This window comes from Gymnoscopelus braueri (genome assembly GCF_963280865.1).
Source record: "Gymnoscopelus braueri genome assembly, chromosome: 2".
NCBI lineage: Eukaryota > Metazoa > Chordata > Actinopteri > Myctophiformes > Myctophidae > Gymnoscopelus > Gymnoscopelus braueri.
This window is the reverse complement of record NC_137604.1, coordinates 4,391,019-4,411,840: the sequence shown is the minus strand read 5'-3', so window position 1 is coordinate 4,411,840 and position 20,822 is coordinate 4,391,019. Positions and strand designations below refer to the sequence as shown.

Here is a 20,822-nt window from a genome sequence, read left to right as displayed (position 1 = left end):
CCTATATGGAGGATTACACCTTACTGTGCTGGTTCTGAGTCTTCACTGAGCGACTGTGTCATAATGGAGACTTTTGGTATCAAACGGAAAGGTTTGATTACAGGCAGACCCACAGTGATCTGTTCAGGTAATGAAAAACAATGACTTGAACAATGACAGCAACCTTTACAGTCACTCATTTAATCTGCCTGTATGTCTGTCTGTCCATCTGTCTGTCTATATTGCCCTCTCCATCTGTTTGTTTATGTCTAACTATCCATTCATCATTTTATCAGTTTGCATGTGTTCGTGTGTGCATACGCGTGTGTGTATGTGTGTTTGTGTGTGTGTGTGTGTGTGTGTGTGTGTGTGTGGGGGGGGGGGGGTCATGGGGGCTTTTAGTCTCCTATGAGTTATTTGGGAGGATCTGATGATGATAATGGTTAGTTTTTAGTTTGTTCTCCTTTCCCCTTTACTTAATTATGAATGTTTCTTTTTATGTATTTATTATGTATTTGCATATGTATCTATTTATTTATTTTACACTGAGTATATTGCTATTTGTCTTTCTCTGTGTGTGTTAAGGGTTCATTAAAAAAAACTTGCCTCTGATGTTTAGATTTCAAAATGCATCCATAATGGATTCATATTTATATTCAATAGTGGATTCATAAAATGATCTTTTAAATTCTCTCTCTCTCTCTCTCCCCCCCCCCCCCCCCCACAGAGTCTGTGAGGTTGGTGAATGGGACTAGTGTGTGTTCAGGCAGAGTGGAGGTGAAGTCTAATCAGTCGTGGGTCTCAGTGTATGAAGGTGACTTTGACCAGCAGGATGCAGAGGTGGTCTGTAGGGAGCTTGGCTGTGGGGCTCCTTCAGTCCTCCAGGGGGCGCTCTATAGAGAAGTAAACACTCCAATGTGGACCGAAGACTTCCAGTGTGAAGGCAACGAGTCTGTTCTCCTGGACTGTAGAACCTCAAACTCAACTAGAAACACCAGCTCACCTGACAAGACTGTTGAACTCACCTGCTCAGGTAGAATACAAACTATACTTTACGTTTAGGTTATCAGTTTATAATGAACATAATAGTTTAGTTTTTTTACGTTTAACTTTCTTGTCTCTACAGAGTCTGATGATGTAAGGTTGGTTGAAGGTACCAATAGCTGTACTGGTCTACTAGAGATGAAACATCAGGGAGAATGGAGACCAGTGGATGGGTGGTCTGCCTGGAACCTGAAGTCATCATCTGTAGTGTGTAGACAGCTGGACTGTGGCTCTGCTGTTTCAACAGAAAGGAGTTCTGGATCTACACATAATCCTACATGGAGGATTACGTCTTCCTGTGTTGGGTCTGAGTCTTCACTGAGGGAGTGTGGAACACAGACGTCTGCTACTTCCTTGTACATACTGGAGGTGATCTGTTCAGGTAACAAGCTACTACTACTACTACTACAACAACAGTAATATTTACAGTTTATTTTACAGCCACAGCCCTGGGTTCTGCACCCATCGCGACTGAACCCCAGGAGGTTTAGAACTAAATAGTAATGTGTTTGTGTATTTTTACTGTATATATTGTCATGTGGGGATGTAACAATATTGTCATTATCGTGATATCACAATAACACATATATCTCAAGATTATTGTGGGTCTGTGACGTTAACTATCATCGGTATTCAGGTAGAACATTTTATTGTTTAGTTTGAACATCAGTAATGAGAGTGAAAAAGCCTTTACTTTGCAGTGAGTAATTTGTAAAGTCTGATTGTAAATTCCGCTGACAATCATCAGCCTATCAAAGTTTACGACTTGAAATGTTCTCTCTCTCTCTCTCTCTCTCTCTCTCTCTCTTCCCCCCCCCCCCCCCCCCACCCCACAGAGTCAGTGAGGTTGGTGAATGGGACTAGTGTGTGTTCAGGCAGAGTGGAGGTGAAGTCTAATCAGTCGTGGCTCTCAGTGTATGAAGGTGACTTTGACCAGCAGGATGCAGAGGTGGTCTGTAGGGAGCTTGGCTGTGGGGCTCCTTCAGTCCTCCAGGGGGCGCTCTATGGAGAAGTGAACACTTCAATGTGGACCAAAGAGTTCCAGTGTGAAGGCAACGAGTCTGTTCTCCTGGACTGTGGAACCTCAGACTCAACTAGAAACACCAGCTCACCTAACAAGACTGTTGAACTCACTTGCTTAGGTAAAAAATACTATATATATACTATATATAAACTATATTTTTGGTTTGGATGATCATTTTCTAATGACATTAATGTTACTTTTTTCTTTAATGTTTACTCTCTTGTCTCTGTACAGAGTCTGCTGACGTCAGGTTGGTGGGAGGAATAAGTAACTGTATTGGTATACTGGAGATGAAACACCAGGGACAGTGGAGACCAGTGGATGGTTGGTCTGACTGGAACCTGAAGTCATCATCTGTAGTGTGTAGACAGCTGGACTGTGGCTCTGCTTTTTCAAGAAAGTGGAATTCTGGTTTTACACGTGAACCTGTTTGGTGGATTTCATCTTCCTGTGTTGGGTCTGAGTCTTCACTCAGAGAGTGTGGAACAAAGGTTTCTGGTAATTCCACTGCCAGACTGGAGGTGATCTGTTCAGGTAAAACAGTGACTTCCTCCGCATATATACATTGTTATCTATCTATCTATCTATCTATCTATCTATCTATCTATCTATCTATCTATCTATCTATCTATCTGCCTAATGTACGCGTTGTTTGCACATTCACCTAAATACATGTTCTACTTTCATTACATTTGACAAATAACTTTTGATTGGAAATGTGATTTAATTTTTAAAAGGCAAAGGTACTCATGATTCTTAATAAATGAGCTGATTATTGCAGATCTTGACCTGAGTCTTTATGTTGTCAAGATTTTCCAGTTTAGAATCAGACACAATGAGTCATCTGTCTATTTAGAGCCAATGATGTTTATAATTAACTTATTTCCAATCTTTTGATCTTTCTCTCATTTGACCTTATTGTCATTTTCTCTCTCTGTTTATAAATCTGTTGTTTCAGTCAATCACCTCATCTGTCTTGTTACAGATCTGCCGTTTAATCCAAACATCACCTTCTTCTCCTCCTCCATGAACGGGGTTTCTGAGGGCCAGCATCAGGGGCCACAGGTGATGGAGGGTTACAGCTTCTCCATCAGCTGCTCTATCCAGCCACAGTACCCAGGAGGCTCCTTCCACCTCACCTTCACTGGATCCAACACAACACACAACTACACCCAGCCAGCTGTCAATCACTCTGCCAACTTCCTGTTTCCTGTTGCAAACCACACCCACCAAGGGAACTACAGCTGTATTTATCACATCAATGTTTACTCAAATGACTTCTACAATAAGAGCCAGTTCCTCTCTGTCACTGTCACAGGTAACCAGAATTACATTGACTTTTCAAGTCAAAATATGAAACTCAATCAAGCAAAAATACATAAAGCAGGATTGAATATGACGTAAATTAACAAATGTTAAATAATTACCTCAAATACACTTTTTAATGAGAGTTGATCTTTACTTAATGTTTGATGTTGTAAAATATTGTCTCTCACAGCTTCTCATCTGACATCTAACATCCTCAAAGTTACATTCGTAATGCTGCTGCTGTTGGTGGTGATAAGCTATGTCCTCTATCGTGTCTGGAAGGTAATGTATACGTCCTTATTCAATCTTTATTCATCTTCATTCAATACCAGACCAGAATATAAATTAAGTAGTTCCACTGTTTGTATTGAAGAGAACCTGATCTGATCCAGTAAGATCAAGTTGTGTGCTGCTGTCTTTCTCCAGGCCATCAGAGGGCGGAGAGCAGGAGTGGAGACCAGAGTTTATTATAATGTAGGACGGGAGAACGTTGAGATGGTTTATTACAACACTGTTGCTTCCGATGCTGAAGCTGGACCCAGTGAAGAGACAGAATACCACCAGTATGAGGAGATAAACCTCCAAGGAAGGTCTGAAGCTGGACCCAGTGAAGAGACAGAATACGACCAGTATGACGACATAGATCTACCGGGAAGGTCTGAAGCTGGACCCAGTGAAGAGACAGAATACCACCAGTATGACGACATAGATCTGCCAGGAGGGTCTGAAGCTGGACCCAGTGAAGAGACAGAATACCACCAGTATGACGACATAGATCTGCCAGGAGGGTCTGAAGCTGGACCCAGTGAAGAGACAGAATACCACGAGTATGACGACATAGATCTGCCAGGAGGGTCTGAAGCTGGACCCAGTGAAGAGACAGAATACCACGAGTATGACGACATAGATCTGCCAGGAGGGTCTGAAGCTGGACCCAGTGAAGAGACAGAATACGACCAGTATGACGACATAGATCTACCAGGAGGGTCTGAAGCTGGACCCAGTGAAGAACCAGGACACCACGTATATGAGGTGGATCTCTAAGGAGTTCATTTCAAATCCATCACATAGCTGTCCATCACCTCAGTCAAGGTTTGAACATTTACACTGAACTGTAAATGTACCAAAAAGACCAAGTGAGGTTTAGAAGAGGCAGATAAAGTCTACAGTTAAAACATTCATGAGGATACAAGTCAGAAGACAATGACACCTACAGGGAACAAGAGCTCTGTGTTTGAAGATCAGATCACATTGGACCGTGTCTGTCTTCACCCTCATGGTGTTTCATCAAGTCATTATAACTATCAGTAATTAGTTATCAATAAATGCATCTATTGATCCTACTGTACACAATACATGTCAATGCAGCCCAGGTGTTTGTGTCATTGTTCAATTCATAGATTATCACTCAGTGAACCATCAGAGTCTGAGCTACACAACTATTGATCTCATTACATTTGCTTCTATTGGCACAATAGAATGTGGAGATGTGTTAATAAATTATGTATATATATTTCTTTATATAATTAACTTCTTACTTTTAGATGTTTAAGTATTACATGTTTTTAACACTCCTTTTGATGATCTGTTAATAATAAGGTATTATTGTAATTTTATTGTTTTTTGTTTCTTTAAATTTGTATCCCACAATTTCTGTAACCCATTTTTTCACCCAGTGCCAATTGCCTAAGCTTGTAATCGCTACTCTCCCTCTGCCAGCCTGAGTAGAGCCCCACACTGAGCTCATGCTTCCTTCAATGCATGAGGAGTGAGCAGGCAGCTTCTTATCACCTGACAGGTGACATTTTATTGTTAATTACAATCATGCATTGTGTCTTTTTTATATTGGGAAACATTGCTGTTTGATTGGTGTTTTTAAACAAGGCTTGTTTTTAACACTACATCTTAATGTTTTTATTGGATAACTTAAAGGGTGTTCCCGTGGCCAAGTTGCTATTTTGTGCCACCATCCTTATCCCTAAAACCATAGACATATAAAGGTAGACGCCTCCTTCGGCTCTGAGGCATTGGTATCTCGGGCGCCATTTTAGAGGAGGAAAGCTTCCGCTTGTGTCACAGAAGGGGGCGTTCGGTAGGCCAATTAGAGGCAGGTCAACGTGCTGTGATTGGCCAGTAGTCACTTTGAATGGTAGCTTTCCTCCTCTAAAATGGCGGCCGCGATACCAGTTGCTCCAACGAACTGCAGAGGCCAATGAGGTATATAGGTTTCTATATCTATGCCTAAAACACCTGCGCTACCCCTTACATTATGCATAGGTGTGGTTTGGACGTCACATTAATAAAACCAATCAGCGTGCCAGGTGTCATTGGCTTTAAGCGTTTAGAGGCAGCACCAGCTGTCTTGTGCGTAATTAACGGGTAGCACATAGTGCCAAGGCATAGCGCAGGGCACAAAATAGGGCCCTCAATGTATATTAATATTTTCTTATTTCTATTTGGTTACTTATTATGTTCTTTGTAACATCATCTGTGTTGATTTCTCATTTTGAACTTGGTCCATTATGGATGAGCTTATAGGATCCATCCAACCATTCAAACCATTATGGATGAGCCTATAGGATCCATCCAACCATTCAAACCATTATGGATGAGCCTATAGGATCCATCCAACCATTCAAACCATTATGGATGAGCCTATAGGATCCATCCAACCATTCAAACCATTATGGATGAGCCTATAGGATCCATTGTGTGTTTTCAGAAGCAGAAGGACCTGAATGCTTCTTAATGATGTAAAGTTCACTGTTGATTTGTCATCTGACAGCAGTGTTCTACACTTACATTCATACAATATGCTATGTTTGATGTTTAATCTTTGTTACCTTAAGAAAATAAAAGTCAATAAAGCTGAATCTGCTGAAGTGTTCCTCTCCTAAATGTGTTGTGTGTAGTATGGGACGTTGTCATGGCTACCATGAACACAAACACATCCAACAGGTTTTCAATATTTTCATAACAGCAGGAGACAACATTTAAGACAAGCATGTGATGAAAGATGATCAATGAATGACTCATCTACTGATCACTGATCAATGAATGACTCATGTACTGATCACTGATCAATGAATGACTCATCTACTGATCAATGAATGACTCATCTACTGATCACTGATCAATGAATGACTCATCTACTGATCAATGAATGACTGTACTGATCACTGGTCAATGAATGACTCATGTACTGATCACTGATCAATGGATGACTCATCTATATCAATGAAATGTGGTTTTAAATGGGACTAAATGTCCTTTCAATACATCTTCTCTCTGTTTTGGTCTCCGCAAACTTTTGTCTGTGTTAAAGATGGTGTAAATTATATGTTATTGTTAAAATAAGTGTTAAATAGCTCTACATTGTGACCAAATTGGAACATTCTACAAATATATAAGGAGGTTTTACACTCAGGCAGGTTTCTGAACTGTCCACAGCCGTCCTCTGAGACACAGAGTAGACATACATGGTGCCATCTGATGAGCATTAGTGAGGACCAATTATATGAAGATTGAAAATGGGTGAAGTACTCCTTTAAGTAAAATGTAAACATTGCTGGTCACCATCCTCATCATCATCATCTTCATCATCCTCATCATCGTCAGTTCTACATGGAACTCATCATCATCATCATCATCATCACTCCATATCACCTCAGGATGCTGTCAGTCTGTCCTGCAGGTGCATGTGATGGCCTGTAGGAGTCACTGTGGAGCTGCTGGTAAGTCTGTTTGGACATTGCTCTCCTTCCATCTCCATTCTTGTGACAGGATAAATATGTACAATTCCATGTATAGTATAGGATTATTATATTATATTATTATATTTATATATCCATTTATAGTATAGGATTATTATATTATATTATTATATTTATATATCCATTTATAGTATAGGATTATTATATTATATTATTATATTTATATATCCATTTATAGTATAGGATTATTATATTATATTATATTTATATATCCATTTATAGTATAGGATTATTATATTATATTATTATATTTATATATCCATTTATAGTATAGGATTATTATATTATATTATTATATTTATATATCCATTTATAGTATCGGATTATTGTCTCCACCAGGCCGAAAGGCATGGCCGAGACTATGTTTTGCACCCTGTCCGTCCATCCGTGTGTCCGTGTGTCCGTGTGTCCGTCGCCCCCTCCGTCTGTGGACAGCTAATCTCCGGCACTGTTGGCTTGATTGCAGCGAAACTGTGCACACACACACTCCCTGGATGCCAGTCAGAACCTCTGCCCCAAAAAAATCATAATTTTAAATTCAAAATTTACTTGATTAAAAGTACAAAAGTATTGGTATCAAACTGTACTTAAAGGTTTCATGACGTTCAGTTTTACCACACATTAAAAGTCTTTGTCATGGTCCTTCAAACGTGTATAGAAAGTTCTAACAAAAAATTCCACTCCATTGATCCATGGCAGGTGTTTTTCTCTCACATTTCTAAAGCCTTTTCAACTGCAATGAAAAAAGAAATCTTTGCCTGCGGGTGTCGCTGGTGAGGGATTTTGCCTGTCAATCATCGCCTCTGCTCCGCCCCCCCCAAAGGAAAGGATAGGGGAGGGGAGGGGCGAGGAGGAGAGTGGGCGGGATTAATCGGCTGTGACCTCACTGTCGAAGGGCCAAGCTCAGATTACTTTTCAGCCTAATTATACAGAAAACCCCAGACCACAGAAAATCCACTGAATGTTCAAAGTTCAGATTTTGTGGGTGTAATTGAGGTCATAAAACCCCCACAAAAACATAAAAGATAAAAAAAAATTGAAAATGAATGTCATAGAACCTTTAAAGTACCAAAAGTAGAAAGTACTGATTATGCAGAATGTCCCATTTCACAAGTCTTCAAAATGTATAAAAAAATATTTTGAAAATAGCCGATCTTGAGCTTGTAGATCTGCTATTTTCAAATGGCCGAAATGTATATAAAGGGCGTTAATGTATGTTTTGTAATAATAATCTAAATCTACAAAGTAACTAAAGTTTTCAAATAATTGTAGTGTAGAGTCAAAGTGCAATATTTGCCTCTGAGATGTAGTGGAGTAGAAGTAAAAGTACTGAACATTGGAAATACTCCAGTAAAGTAAAAAATACCTCAACATTGTACTAAAAGTATTTAGTTACTCTACACCACTGCATTAAATATGTATAAACATACCATATTATTGTGCATTCAACACTAAGCTATTAAAATAATAGACAGATTAATATATTCACGCTTTTATTTTAAACATACATGTATTGTACAAGGTACAGTGAGTAGGGTGGCCGTACTGCCATTTATAAACATATCTTATTAACTGAGAACCAATGTCAATACATGATAATCATGTATACAAGCTATTCAAATGGACAGAATCATGTTTTATTTTAAGATAAATGTGGAAAGAGAAATGGCCCATTAATGCCACTGCCATGCATAAACATACCTGTTATGTTGAAAACAATACTGAGCTATTCAAGTAAAATGATTGTCAGATTCATGTTTTTATTTTTAACAAACATATGGAAGGGACAGTGTATCCTCATATCAACCCTATACCTGTGGATGGCACATACTCCTATTTAGTGACATGTCTGACCCTGATGACTGGCACACAACTTATCTAACCTTGGGTGGATGGAGGTTGTCAGGCAGAGGGTCAAATCATCCTCAGACTGCAGTTTTGACCTGTATTTATTTTTCAAGTTTGTTATTCTCAGTTAATAAGGTATGTTTATAAATAGTACTCAATGCCATCTGTCTCTGTCTTGAAGGTAAATCCAAACTACATAGAATTAGTATTTACTAGTCCTTACCCGGTGAAGGGAAAATAATTACTGGTCTACCTTAAGTCAGTCCACCTTAAGGCCAGGAGCTGATTTCATTAGCTTGTTTGCTCCGTGACATAATATTGTCCCGTTTCATGTCAAGGACAGGTAAAGATTGTTCCTCCATCACAGGTTCAGATCCTCAGACGGAACGCAACGGAAACAAGTCCGCAAGGACTTTTTTGGTCGGACCTTTTAGACAAAAGTATTATAAATGTAACTGTGTTGTTTTACATTCTTTTGCCTAATAAAAATTTCAATCAATCAATCAAGAGCGTCCGTTCTCTGGGACAAGCCTGGGCTTAACCGTTACACGTTTATATGGTAAATTCCGATTGGTATACCGATTCAAACAGTATATACCACCCCTACAAACCCGAATGAAAATTCATTCCGATCAGGTTTTATATTTTATATAAAGTACAACTAGAAAAAGTGCTCCTTGGAGCACAGGTCTCCGCCAGGTCAGGTAGGTTATTGTGCCTCCTGGTGACGCTATAATAAGCCAATGTGAAAAGGGGCGCCATTTCTTCTTAGGCCTTGCACGGGCAATCGGACACTGCATTCATGATTTGAGGCATTTTGTTCCAAAAAAATGTTTTGCTAAATTAGACCTGCTGGTGGCGCTATAACAGGCCAATGTGAAAAGGGTGGCATTTCTTCATCGGCATAGTGGAATATGTGTGCAAAATTTCACGGAAATCGCACGTTGCGTTGATGATTTGAGGCATTTTGTTCAAATGGACCTATCCAGCAAACTTTGGAAGCCAATGTTAGCCAAATAGGATGTAATATGACTTCCATCTTGATCACATGACTTTAGAGATACTTTGCACCGATTTGCGTGATCTTTGGACAGAATTTGAAGGAATAAAAGCAAAAAAAATGTTTTACAAAAGTCAGCCTCCTGGTGGCGCTCTAAAAGGCAGATGTGAATAATGCATGGCAAAGGTTTTTCCTTAGCCTCTAGGTAGAGTGCGTGCAAAGTTTCACTCAGATCGGTGCAGTTATAGGTAAAAACGCGAAACGGCCTGTTATAGCGCCACCATGAGGCTGATTTGAACATTTTCAAGTGGTATTTCTTCCTCGGCTTAGTGGGAATGTGCGTGCACAATTTCACGGAAATCAGATGCTGCGTTCATGATTTGAGGCATTTTGTACAAAACAAACCAATCCTGCAACTTTTGGAAGCCACTCTAAGCCAATCAGGATGCAATCTGGGAACCCAGATCCAACTGAAAATGAAAAACAGCGACCTCTGCTGTTCTATGTCTGTTGGCTCTGGGCGGAAGAAAACGTAACACCAGTGCACAAGGAAACCGGGGTTTAGGTCTGCCTTCAGCTTTCACTTCCGGTGGTGCGACTATGTTTTCATTCCCACTAACAATATTTCTACACGGAACACTAACACCACTTCTCCCAGAGAACATGGATCGTTTTGGTTATAAGCCCACTTGTTTCTATGATGAAAGAGTAAGTTAAAATGTGAATATCTTTCCGTGGTTTTGTCTGCTCCGCGGACGCTATTGTTAAATTAGTTTGGGTTTGTTTCGAGGGGGAAAGATCGACGGACATGTGAATCCCGCCCACTACATTTGATTGGGTAAAGCGCGGCCTGCTTCCTGATCTGAAGGCACGCCCACTTGTAGCGAATGCGCACACGTTATGACGAACCTCCCCGACAGATTCCAACGCAGTGCAGAATCTGTTCTTGAGAGATTAATCAGGATGGAATATGGAACATCGGACAGATCCGTGTTGATCACATGACTATAGAGATACTGTGTACCGTTTTGCGTGATGTTTGGATAAAATCTGTAGGAGTAATATAAAAAAATGCCTTTTGCACAAATCGGGCGCTATAACAGGCCCATGTGAAAAAATGGGGCAGAGGTTCTGAATTGGCATTCAGGGAGTGTGTGTGCAGTTTCGCAGAGACCGGGCCAATGGTGCCGGAGATTAGCTCCTCGCAGACACACGGACGGACGGACGGACGGACAGACAGACAGGGTGCAAAACATACTCTCTCTAGACAACAATAACAATAATAACACACACACAGAGGTAGTAAATACAAAGCAGTAGGTCTTTAATTCTGGTCTCATCCAGTAATCATCCCATATAGTTTAAATCTATAACTTAGATATTTACAACATCATTCAAGGCCCTTCACAAAATACTCATTAAGCTCTTTGAAAAAACAACAAATGTATTTACATTGTACAAAACAGCTGCATACGTAGATCATCCATACATTTAAACCCCGTTCCCAGATCCACATTCAATCTCCCACCATAAACACCTTTATTTATTTATTTATTCGTCTTCATTTGTAATAAGTGTCTTTAGCCCGTCAATTGATGCTTTGCGTGACAAGTGTTTTTTTTTTATTATTTTATTATCTGCTGTGATAGAAATTGCCCAGTTTGGGACATATTAATAAACTTGAAGTTGACCAACATGTCGCAACGACGTCAAAGTGTCGTCAACATGACAAAAACATGTATTTCCCCATAGAGATTTCCGAAAATATTTATATATGGTTAAGCCTGGAACCAAGCCATCCAGGCTCCTGGTGAATCATGACCATAACACATTTGATTCTGTGTCAAAACATATTCCAATATTTAATTATATGATATACTTTATTTGATAAAAACAGAATCAAATGTTTTTGGCAGGCCTTGTGGCTGATTTTACACTTGGTCTTTTAGTTCTACTGGATCTCTTCTCCACTCGTCCCTCCCTAACATTTTAGTCGACGAAATTGTCAATTTATTTAGTCTTATTAGTTTTAGTCATCATAGCTTAGATTCCATTTAGTTTTCGTCAGTGAAAAAAAGGTCGTCGACGGAAAACTTTCGTCATAGTTTTAGTCATAGTTTTAGTTAGTTTTAAACACGACGGCGAGTCGCAGACCACACCAACGCTCAAACCTCACGTTGTGAGACACACAGTGTGACGGGTTGTTTGACACTTGTTGCACAAAGCATAAATTGACCGTATTTCATACCACTGACCCCGCCCCCAACACGTACACACCTTGGAAAAAATAGATATAAAAGAGAAGAAAAAAAACGTTTAAGTCAAAACTATGGATGTGTATTGCTGCCATGCCAGAAAAAAATATCTGTTTTAACGTGAAAAAATATGTTAGTTTTTTTTACAGTCTGACAAGACATTAGTTTGTTATAACGTGACAACGTATCAAACCATGAGGTGATATAGATAAGTATCACACTTTAACTTGAAAAGTTTCACGTTTTCACAAACTAAAAAAAAAGGTGTTAAAACATGAAACATTCCCCGGTGTTTTTTTTTTCATGGTAACAACGTGATGACGTGTCACGATTATACATTATCAGGTTATAACAAGATACAAATGTATCACGTAATAAAGGTGAAACATTTCATGTTTTGAAAAAAAAGAGCAAAAAAAAACATGAAACTTTTCAAGTTTTAACTAGATAATATCTTGTCGTCATTATAACAAGAAACTTTTTCCCTTTTCACTTTCACGATAGGATTTTCTTCTCCTGGCATGGCAGCAGTACGTTTCCGTACAAAACAACAGTTGATCAACGAGTTCATTTGTTTTATTATATCGTTGCTGTCGGGCAGAAACCTCCTATCGACTTATTTAAACTATTTTATTTGTAAATGAACACCCTACTTGATCATACTACAGCGTCACACCAGATCGGCAAGCGCGCCGCGTTACGAGCTTGTCCTTCTGCTTCTTTTGCCATTTTTTAAATTTGAATCCTGAAAAGTAACCCATTTTGGACATAATATGAGGTTTCCACCCGATAGAGACGATTTCCAAAGCATTCCTCCGCTCAGAAATGCTATCTGTGGACACAACCCATTTATTGTGATTTATTGGCGTTGCCTGCCAAAAACAGCAGACCTAACAGAGCGTGTACAGTAGGTGTGATATGTTTCATTGAACACACGGTTACACACGGTAACCGATTTTTTTCCTTTGCAGTTGATTTGCCCGAAAATATACTTTTTGTGGTTTGTAATGGTTGATTGGTCACACGCCCGCTGTGTGTAAAAGACCTTAAAATCCTCAGTGTTCATTTATCCACAGTTATCCACTCGCAGACATAAAGCTGCAATCAGAACTTAGTTTAATGAATAAAACATGATTTTTAACCCATGTCTAATGTTATATTTATTTAGTATTAACATACTCTAACAGACACTATAACTCTGTATTGGGTTTATTTAGAACAATATAAATAGACCAAACACAACTGTAGTGGGCTCCCTACTCTGGCTGACAAGGTGTACAGCCTGAAGCTCATGAGCATGTGTACCTCCCCCCCAGGGCCAAGAGGGCGATTCCCTCTCTTGGTTCAGACTCAGAGAGGTAGACATGTTGGTCTCCCGGGCAAGGACGTGAAAAAAGTTACGGATCTCAGCTTTAAATGAACACTGAGGATTTCTTTTGTTTGTTTATCCTCTGCTGTGTTGTGCAGAAGGCAATAGACTCCACTCTGGGGGAGGAGTCAGCAGCGAGCAGATCGTCCTTGTCGGGCAGAAACCTTGTATCTCCATATTTCTATTTTTTCTTTCGTAAATTAACCCTTTTAGACCAGGAAAGAATCTGTTTTTGAAAAAGTCTAAAAAAAATGTGTGAAAATCTTTGAATGTGTATATTTTCAAAGCAGACATTTGTAACTCAAATCTTTGCTTCTGGGGGGATTCTACAAATGTCTTCTAAATCGTCAAGGACCCCCAAAATGATATGTATTTGGCCCCACGGACCCCCATCTCAAACTATTTTGTTCCGATTTAAAAATATATACATATATTCAAAGTTTTGCACACATTTTCACGATTCTTCAAAAAAATTGCAGATCTACAAGTTCATAGCGCGGCACTCGGTGCCGCGCTATGAACTTGTAGATCTGCTATTTTTGGATAGCCCAAAGAAATCTTAAAATGACAAAGATGCGTCCCCGGATTGAATGCGTTAATGCCCCGATTTGTCATACAAGGGTGTCATGCTAAAATAGCCGATCTAAAAGCTCACAACGCGTCGCAGAGCGGCTATTTTAGCTACTTTAGCTAAAAATGGAGATTGGAGATTTTTTTTGTTTTTGTCTCATTCCTGAACCAACAATCCAACATTTGACTAATAACTGTAACAGGAGACCAATCATAACAAAGAGCAAACCTATATTTAAAAACATTATCTTTGAACCTGCCGGTTTACAGCTTAGCTTGTATTATTGTTTTATATCGTTTTTTACGGTCTCCGAACCGCAGCGGTGTCATCAAAATCAGAAATGCGACGAAAACTAAATGTTGGTGAAGTATTCCTTTAAGCGTGCCTGTGGCTTTTTTTTTTTCAATAAATATTGAACCAATGAAAAAGTATCAACAAGAGCTTTGTGACTAAATAATAACTACATCGTGTAATGAAGCCGTATTGGACGTACGAGGTCTCCACCCGACAGCGACGACATCAAAGTCAGTTGAATGGAGTGGATGGCAGTGGACAGAACAGAAGGACCGTCTCAATGCAGAGTGGTTTCAAGGTTAAAAAGAAGACCAGTGTATGAACGCGTCCCGGGCGGAATTCAACCCAACGCGTGACCCCTGCACGGTTAAATCCTTACTGTTTACTTAACCTATTAAGACCTGAGAAGATTCTAGAAATGTCTTCTAAATCCTAAATTTTTTTTGAAAAAAAAAAAGAACATTTTTTTCCCTCGATTTTTCAAAAATAGCAGATCTACAAGCTCGTAGCGCGGCACTCGGTGCCGCGCTATGAGCTTGTATATCTGCTATTTTTGAATAGCCAAAGACATCTTAAGTGACACAGATGCGTTCCAGGTATCAATGGGTTAAAGGTGGTGTAAAGTGATATGTTTTGGCTGAAATAAAAAGTTAAAAAGCTCTATATTGTGATGGTCATCGTTGCTATAGAGTGTTTGTTCAGTAACAGGGGTCTCCCCCCCCCCCCCCCCCCCGTCTCTCCATCTCTTTAACTCAGGGGTCTTCAACAGGGGGTCCGGGACCCCTAGGGGGTTCTCAGAGTTACTACAGGGGGTCCGCCAAATCTTTGCGTGGTGGCCGAACATTAGCCGGGAAAATAGCAGATCTACAAGCTCACAACTTGAGCTTTGTAGAACGGCTATTTCCGGAGAGTCGGTGTAGAGGGGAAAAGAGCAGACCAAGTACCGAGTCAACGGTCAAGTTGACTAAATTGAGGGTTTAAAAGTTAACTATTTGAAAACACACATTAACATGAATCCAGCCATCTATGAAATCTATGAAAAAGTTGGATCTGAAACACAATTTTATACAATATAAGACACAGCTACATTCACTTCCATTCTAATGGATTTGGAACTGGCCTTTTTCTCTGCTTTGAGTGCTTTCTGTGGCTTTTTGGAGAAAACACCCAACCGAGTCTGTTCATTATTGTCTTTGTTGCATTACTTCCGATTTCACTTGTTTATCCTGTATGAGCCCACTCTCCTGATTGGATGAAATTGCTGATATGTATTTTTCTGTTTACTTAAAGAGCTGGAGAGACAGGGAGACTCCTGTTACTGAACAAACATTCTATCGCAATGATTACTATGACAATATAGAGCTATTTAACACTTATCTTAACCAAATAAACATACACCACATTCAACTCTGACGGTGTACAAATGGAACCAAATGGACCCATAGGGTCCATTTGGTTCCATTTGTACGCTCTCAGAGTCAATATAACACTGAGGATTTTACTGTGAGCTGAGTGGCTGCCTCACAACAACAGTGTGTAAAGATAATGCTGCTGGTTTTAATCAGGTATTGAGATAAGATGAGAGCTGTGGGGCTTGTAGTCCATAGAGTGCTGCAGTTTGTAGTCCTAAAAACCTGGACGTCAGTTCACATTGGCTTCCCAGTCATCAGATGTTTTGTTTTTATGCAGAAAATACGAACCTCAATTATCAAATGCTTGTTTCAACTGGTTCAATGACAACGGTCATATTTTCGAACATTTATATAAAATATATTAAAAACAGTTCATTGTTTATTTGTAAACGGAGCGATCGTCCCTCCAGGCTATGGGATTATTGCTCCACTCCTCAACTAGCCAATTAGAACGCTTCTGTGCCTCCGGCTTATTTGGATGCACCTAGCACTAGCCAATCGCAGCCAATCGCAGCGTCCCCCCCCCCATCATATTTGAATCCCCCCAACATAATCATATTTGAACTGGGGACCCCCCACCCTGACCAGTTTTTTTATGGTATAGTTTGTTGATTACGTTTGATGCAGTATTGATCTTTTTCTTTTTTTTAGGTATTAAAAAGGTCTTAACACATCGGGTGCCAAACACGGTCTGAACCGAAAACATGGCTCCCATCCGCTTCCGTTCTCCTTCTATAAAACCCCTATAACTCCGAAACTTTTTACGCTGGGGAAAACTACTCATTTTGTATGCGTGATCGCTCCGCCATTGTTACTCGCGTGAGAGATGTTATCGTTCCAGGCGTTAGCCAGGACCATCGGGCAAAATGGAGGCATGCTTTGTTTTCACATGGATTGCACGTCGTGGAGTCTACAGCTTAAACAGCGCCGCGCAGCTCAACGGTGAGATTTCGGCACCGAACGTAATCTGTTATTATAAAATGCTGGCACCCAATGTGTTAAAAGTCCTTAAATTGTCACTTTACTGTCATCTGGGGACCCCCCCCCCCCCCCCCTTAAATCATGTGAGGACTCCCCTGGGGGGTCCCGACCCACAGGTTGAGAACCACTGCAACAAACCACGCTAAATATAGTCACTTTCGGGCAGAAACCTTGTATCTCCATATATTTTTCTTTTCTTTTCCTCATAAATTACTGCCCTACTTTGTCGTACTACAGTGTTGCAGTGTCGTAGCCGATCTACAAACCCTCGTGGGTTTGTAGATCTGCCATTTTGCACTATTTTGGAAAACTGTTTTTTTTTGGGGGGTTATTTTTTAACTCTTAAACTGCCAGGGTTTTTCAAAAATAGTACTCACAGACTGCCAGCATGTTTACAGCTTAAACATAGAAGGAATGTTATTTTTTGTGTCCGTTTATTTTTTAACATTGAAGTGAATGGAGCAGCAACTTTTTGGAAAATGTTATCTCCTGGTTCTTTGTGACGAACGGAAAAACGGAAAAATAATTTTAGATTTTTTTTTTTTTAATGTTTTTTTTTGCGTTTATAAACGTTTTTGGCAGGCAATGTAACCATTTCCTGTAAAGCAACGGTTTCGGACATACAAGGTTTCAACCCGATGGTGACGATACGATTTAAACCTGAGAGAGGAAGCCAAGGTGTGATGTCACCATGTAAACACAACCAACCAATGAGACGCAAGGACATGGGAGTGTGTATGTACACAACCAACCAATGAGACGGAGTGTGTATGTGTGAGACCAGCACGCCACTCAGTCAGTCACACAGTTCCAGGAGTGGTTTACCTGTGTGTGTGTGTGTGTGTGTGTGTGTGTGTGTGTGTGTGTGTGTGTGTGTGTGTGTGTGTGTGTGTGTGTGTGTGTGTGTGTGTGTGTGTGTGTGTGTGTGTGTGTGTGTGTGTGTGTGTGTGTGTGTGTGTGTGTCCTCATACAGCCACTATATTGTTCATCTCCCATCTCTGTGTGGTTTTGCTGGTATCACAGTCTGAGATGAACACCTTATGCAGCAGGTCTGAGCGGTCCAGGCATTTACCTGTACACAAAACAATAACACATTTAAAACCACTTAAACATTTACCTGTACACAAAACAATAAAACACATTTAAAACCACTTAAACATTTACCTGTACACAAAACAATAACACACATTTAAAACCACTTAAACATTTACCTGTACGCAAAACAATAACACACATTTAAAACCGCTTAAACATTTACCTGTACACAAAACAATAACACACATTTAAAACCACTTAAACATTTACCTGTACACAAAACAATAACACACATTTAAAACCACTTAAACATTTACCTGTACACAAAACAACAACACATTTAAAACCACTTAAACATTTACCTGTACACAAAACAATAACACATTTAAAACCACTTAAACATTTACCTGTACACAAAACAATAACACACATTTAAAACCACTTAAACATTTACCTGTACGCAAAACAATAACACACATTTAAAACCACTTAAACATGTACCTGTACACAAAACAATAACACACATTTAAAACCACTTAAACATTTACCTGTACACAAAACAATAACACACATTTAAAACCACTTAAACATTTACCTGTACACAAAACAATAACACACATTTAAAACCACTTAAACATTTACCTGTACACAAAACAATAACACACATTTAAAACCACTTAAACATTTACCTGTACGCAAAACAATAACACACATTTAAAACCACTTAAACATTTACCTGTACACAAAACAACAACACACATTTAAAACCACTTAAAACCTCTATTCTTAATACAATTTACAATTTAGGCAATTTAGCATTTAGCAACAAAATATAGCACGGCACCGAGTGCCTATGAGCTTGTAGATCTGCTATTTTTGAAAAATCGAGAAAATGTGAGAGACGGGGGTCCGCAGCCAAATACATATAATTTTGGGGTCCTTGACATTAAAACATTTGAAAACCACTGACATAGCAACATATGCTTTTTCAAAAAACTGTTAGGAATTAGAAGACATTTTGTAGAATCGGAACCTCAGGCCTTAATGGGTTAAATACAGCATATAATTACACTATAAGCAAAGTGTGGGGTCACCAAAACATTTGCCCTCATAAGATGGAGTCCCAGTGGCGCAGCCAGAATGCTAGTATAGGCTGGCCCTAGGCCCCAGCGTGTGCGCGCACGGTTTTTGGGCGGATGTTGCTATACCTTTTCCCTGTTTTTTTGTTTCTTTATTTGGGTTTTAGGGTTAGGTTTTAGGGTTATGTTATTTAATTCTTATTTTTGCCTGATTTTACCGATTTATTATTTTAAAAAAAAATGTATTACAAAAAAAAAGAAAAACATTTTTTATTTTTGCAAAATCGATTGGGTGGGCCAGCTCTCTATGTGGGTGGCCCACCCAGGCCCACCCATGGCTGCGCCCCTGTGGAGTCCTGCTATCAAAGAGTTTGAGAACTCCTGCTCTACTAGTTGTTTAGCGAGGGAAGAATTCAGATGAAGGACAACAGGACAATCTGATGGAATCAGACAGAGAGACAGACAGACAGACAGACAGACAGAGAGACATTTACCTGTTGGCACGTGGGTAAACCGATGGAGGTCCTGGTAGAGAGGGAGAGAGAGAGAGAGAGGGAGAGAGAGAGAGAGAGAGAGAGAGAGATGTAATTGCAGGTGAACTATTTCAAAATCTTTCAATCTTTCACAATTTGGAAATTCTACAAGCTCACAACGTGTCTCATCAAAGTATAAAAGGAGGAGTTCACCCACTTTCAACCTATCTTCATATAATTGGTCCTCACTAACGCTCATTATAATATGGTACCATTTCTGTCTACTCACTCTACAGTATGTCTCAGAGGAGGGCTGTGGACTTCAGGGGCGGCCATAGCTGAGTGGTTAGTGAGCCCGCCTAGGGAGCCAGAGGCCCTGGTTGCCCCAGGTACGATTCCAGGCCACGCCAGCATATGTGTCGATGAAATGAAATTTGTCCCTGAGCAAGACTCTTAACCCCTAATTGCTCACAGGCCCTCATTGGAAACAAGCCCGCAAGGACTTTCATGAACGTCCTGTTAAAAAGAATTATCCTTATGTGGACTTCAAACTTTTTTTTTATTTGTATTGTATTTATGTATTATAAAAATACATTAAAAAAAATTGTATAGCATTGGCCGTCTAGTCAGTAAGAATACTCTGAAGATTCTTGCAGGGGCCTTCATACAAGGTTATTACGATTATGCATGCTCCTCATGGTATCACAACACCTCCAAGGCCTTAAAAACAAGGCTCCAGACATCCCAAAACAAACTTGTAAGGCTACATCTTGGCCTCAATCACAAAACCCATCTAACCCCTGCTCATTTTGCTAGGATTGGATGGCTTAGTACAGCAACTTTCTATGGGCCTGGTCTTCAAGATACACCACAACATTGGGATCCCCCTGTATTTGTCAAAATACTTCCAAAACGTTAATGAAGTCCATGATCATAACACCAGAGGCAGCTCCACGAATCATGTTCAACCCAGATTTGGCTAAACAAAGGGAATGAACTCGTTCTCATGCTAATGTGGAATGCCCTACCAAAAGGAGTAAAGGAGTGTAAAACCCTACTCACTTTCAAAACTGCCCTAAAGATACACCTTCAGGAGGCTGCAATTCAAAAATGGCCCCTGTGTAAGTCTTAACCTACCCCCCCTCCCCATTTTTTTCTGCTCTTGTACATATTTTTCACTCTTCATACCAGCAACCTGTGAGCTGATTGTATGACGTTCTGTATAGTAGTGTGTATATGTCTGTCTCTTATATGTCATCATGATTTGTGTGCATGGGGATCTCATCTTAAACAAGCTCAGTGCTTAATGAGTCTCACAGTTTAGTAGACCTTGTATTGTGAATGTGTACTTCCATGTACTGTTGTTCTCATGTCTTA

General features: G+C 39.8%; 2 protein-coding genes across 3 annotated transcripts in view; one reads left to right on the top strand and one right to left on the bottom strand.

Annotated features, from left to right (window-relative positions):
- Positions 1-1,301: 1,301 nt before the first annotated feature.
- On the top strand, positions 1,302-4,801 carry LOC308075395 (uncharacterized protein; the record flags this gene model as incomplete). Its single annotated transcript, XM_080415253.1, has 7 exons — positions 1,302-1,328; positions 1,964-2,165; positions 2,282-2,581; positions 3,033-3,365; positions 3,546-3,637; positions 3,782-4,182; positions 4,756-4,801. The coding sequence occupies 7 exons, from the start codon at positions 1,302-1,304 to the stop codon at positions 4,799-4,801; spliced, it is 1,401 nt and encodes a 466-aa protein (XP_080271379.1).
- A 12,651-nt stretch (positions 4,802-17,452) lies between these two features.
- Positions 17,453-20,822, bottom strand: part of galnt7 (UDP-N-acetyl-alpha-D-galactosamine: polypeptide N-acetylgalactosaminyltransferase 7) — a 550,610-nt gene continuing 547,240 nt past the window's right edge. The window contains exons 15-16 of one of the 2 annotated variants that reach the window (XM_080415954.1): positions 19,467-19,497; positions 17,453-17,930 (exon numbers count right to left, since the gene is read on the bottom strand). In XM_080415954.1, coding sequence (XP_080272080.1) covers positions 17,824-17,930; positions 19,467-19,497 — 138 coding nt within the window. In that variant the 3' untranslated portion in view covers positions 17,453-17,823. The remainder of the gene's footprint in view (positions 17,931-19,466; positions 19,498-20,822) is intronic. The other variant, XM_080415955.1, reaches the window with a different exon arrangement.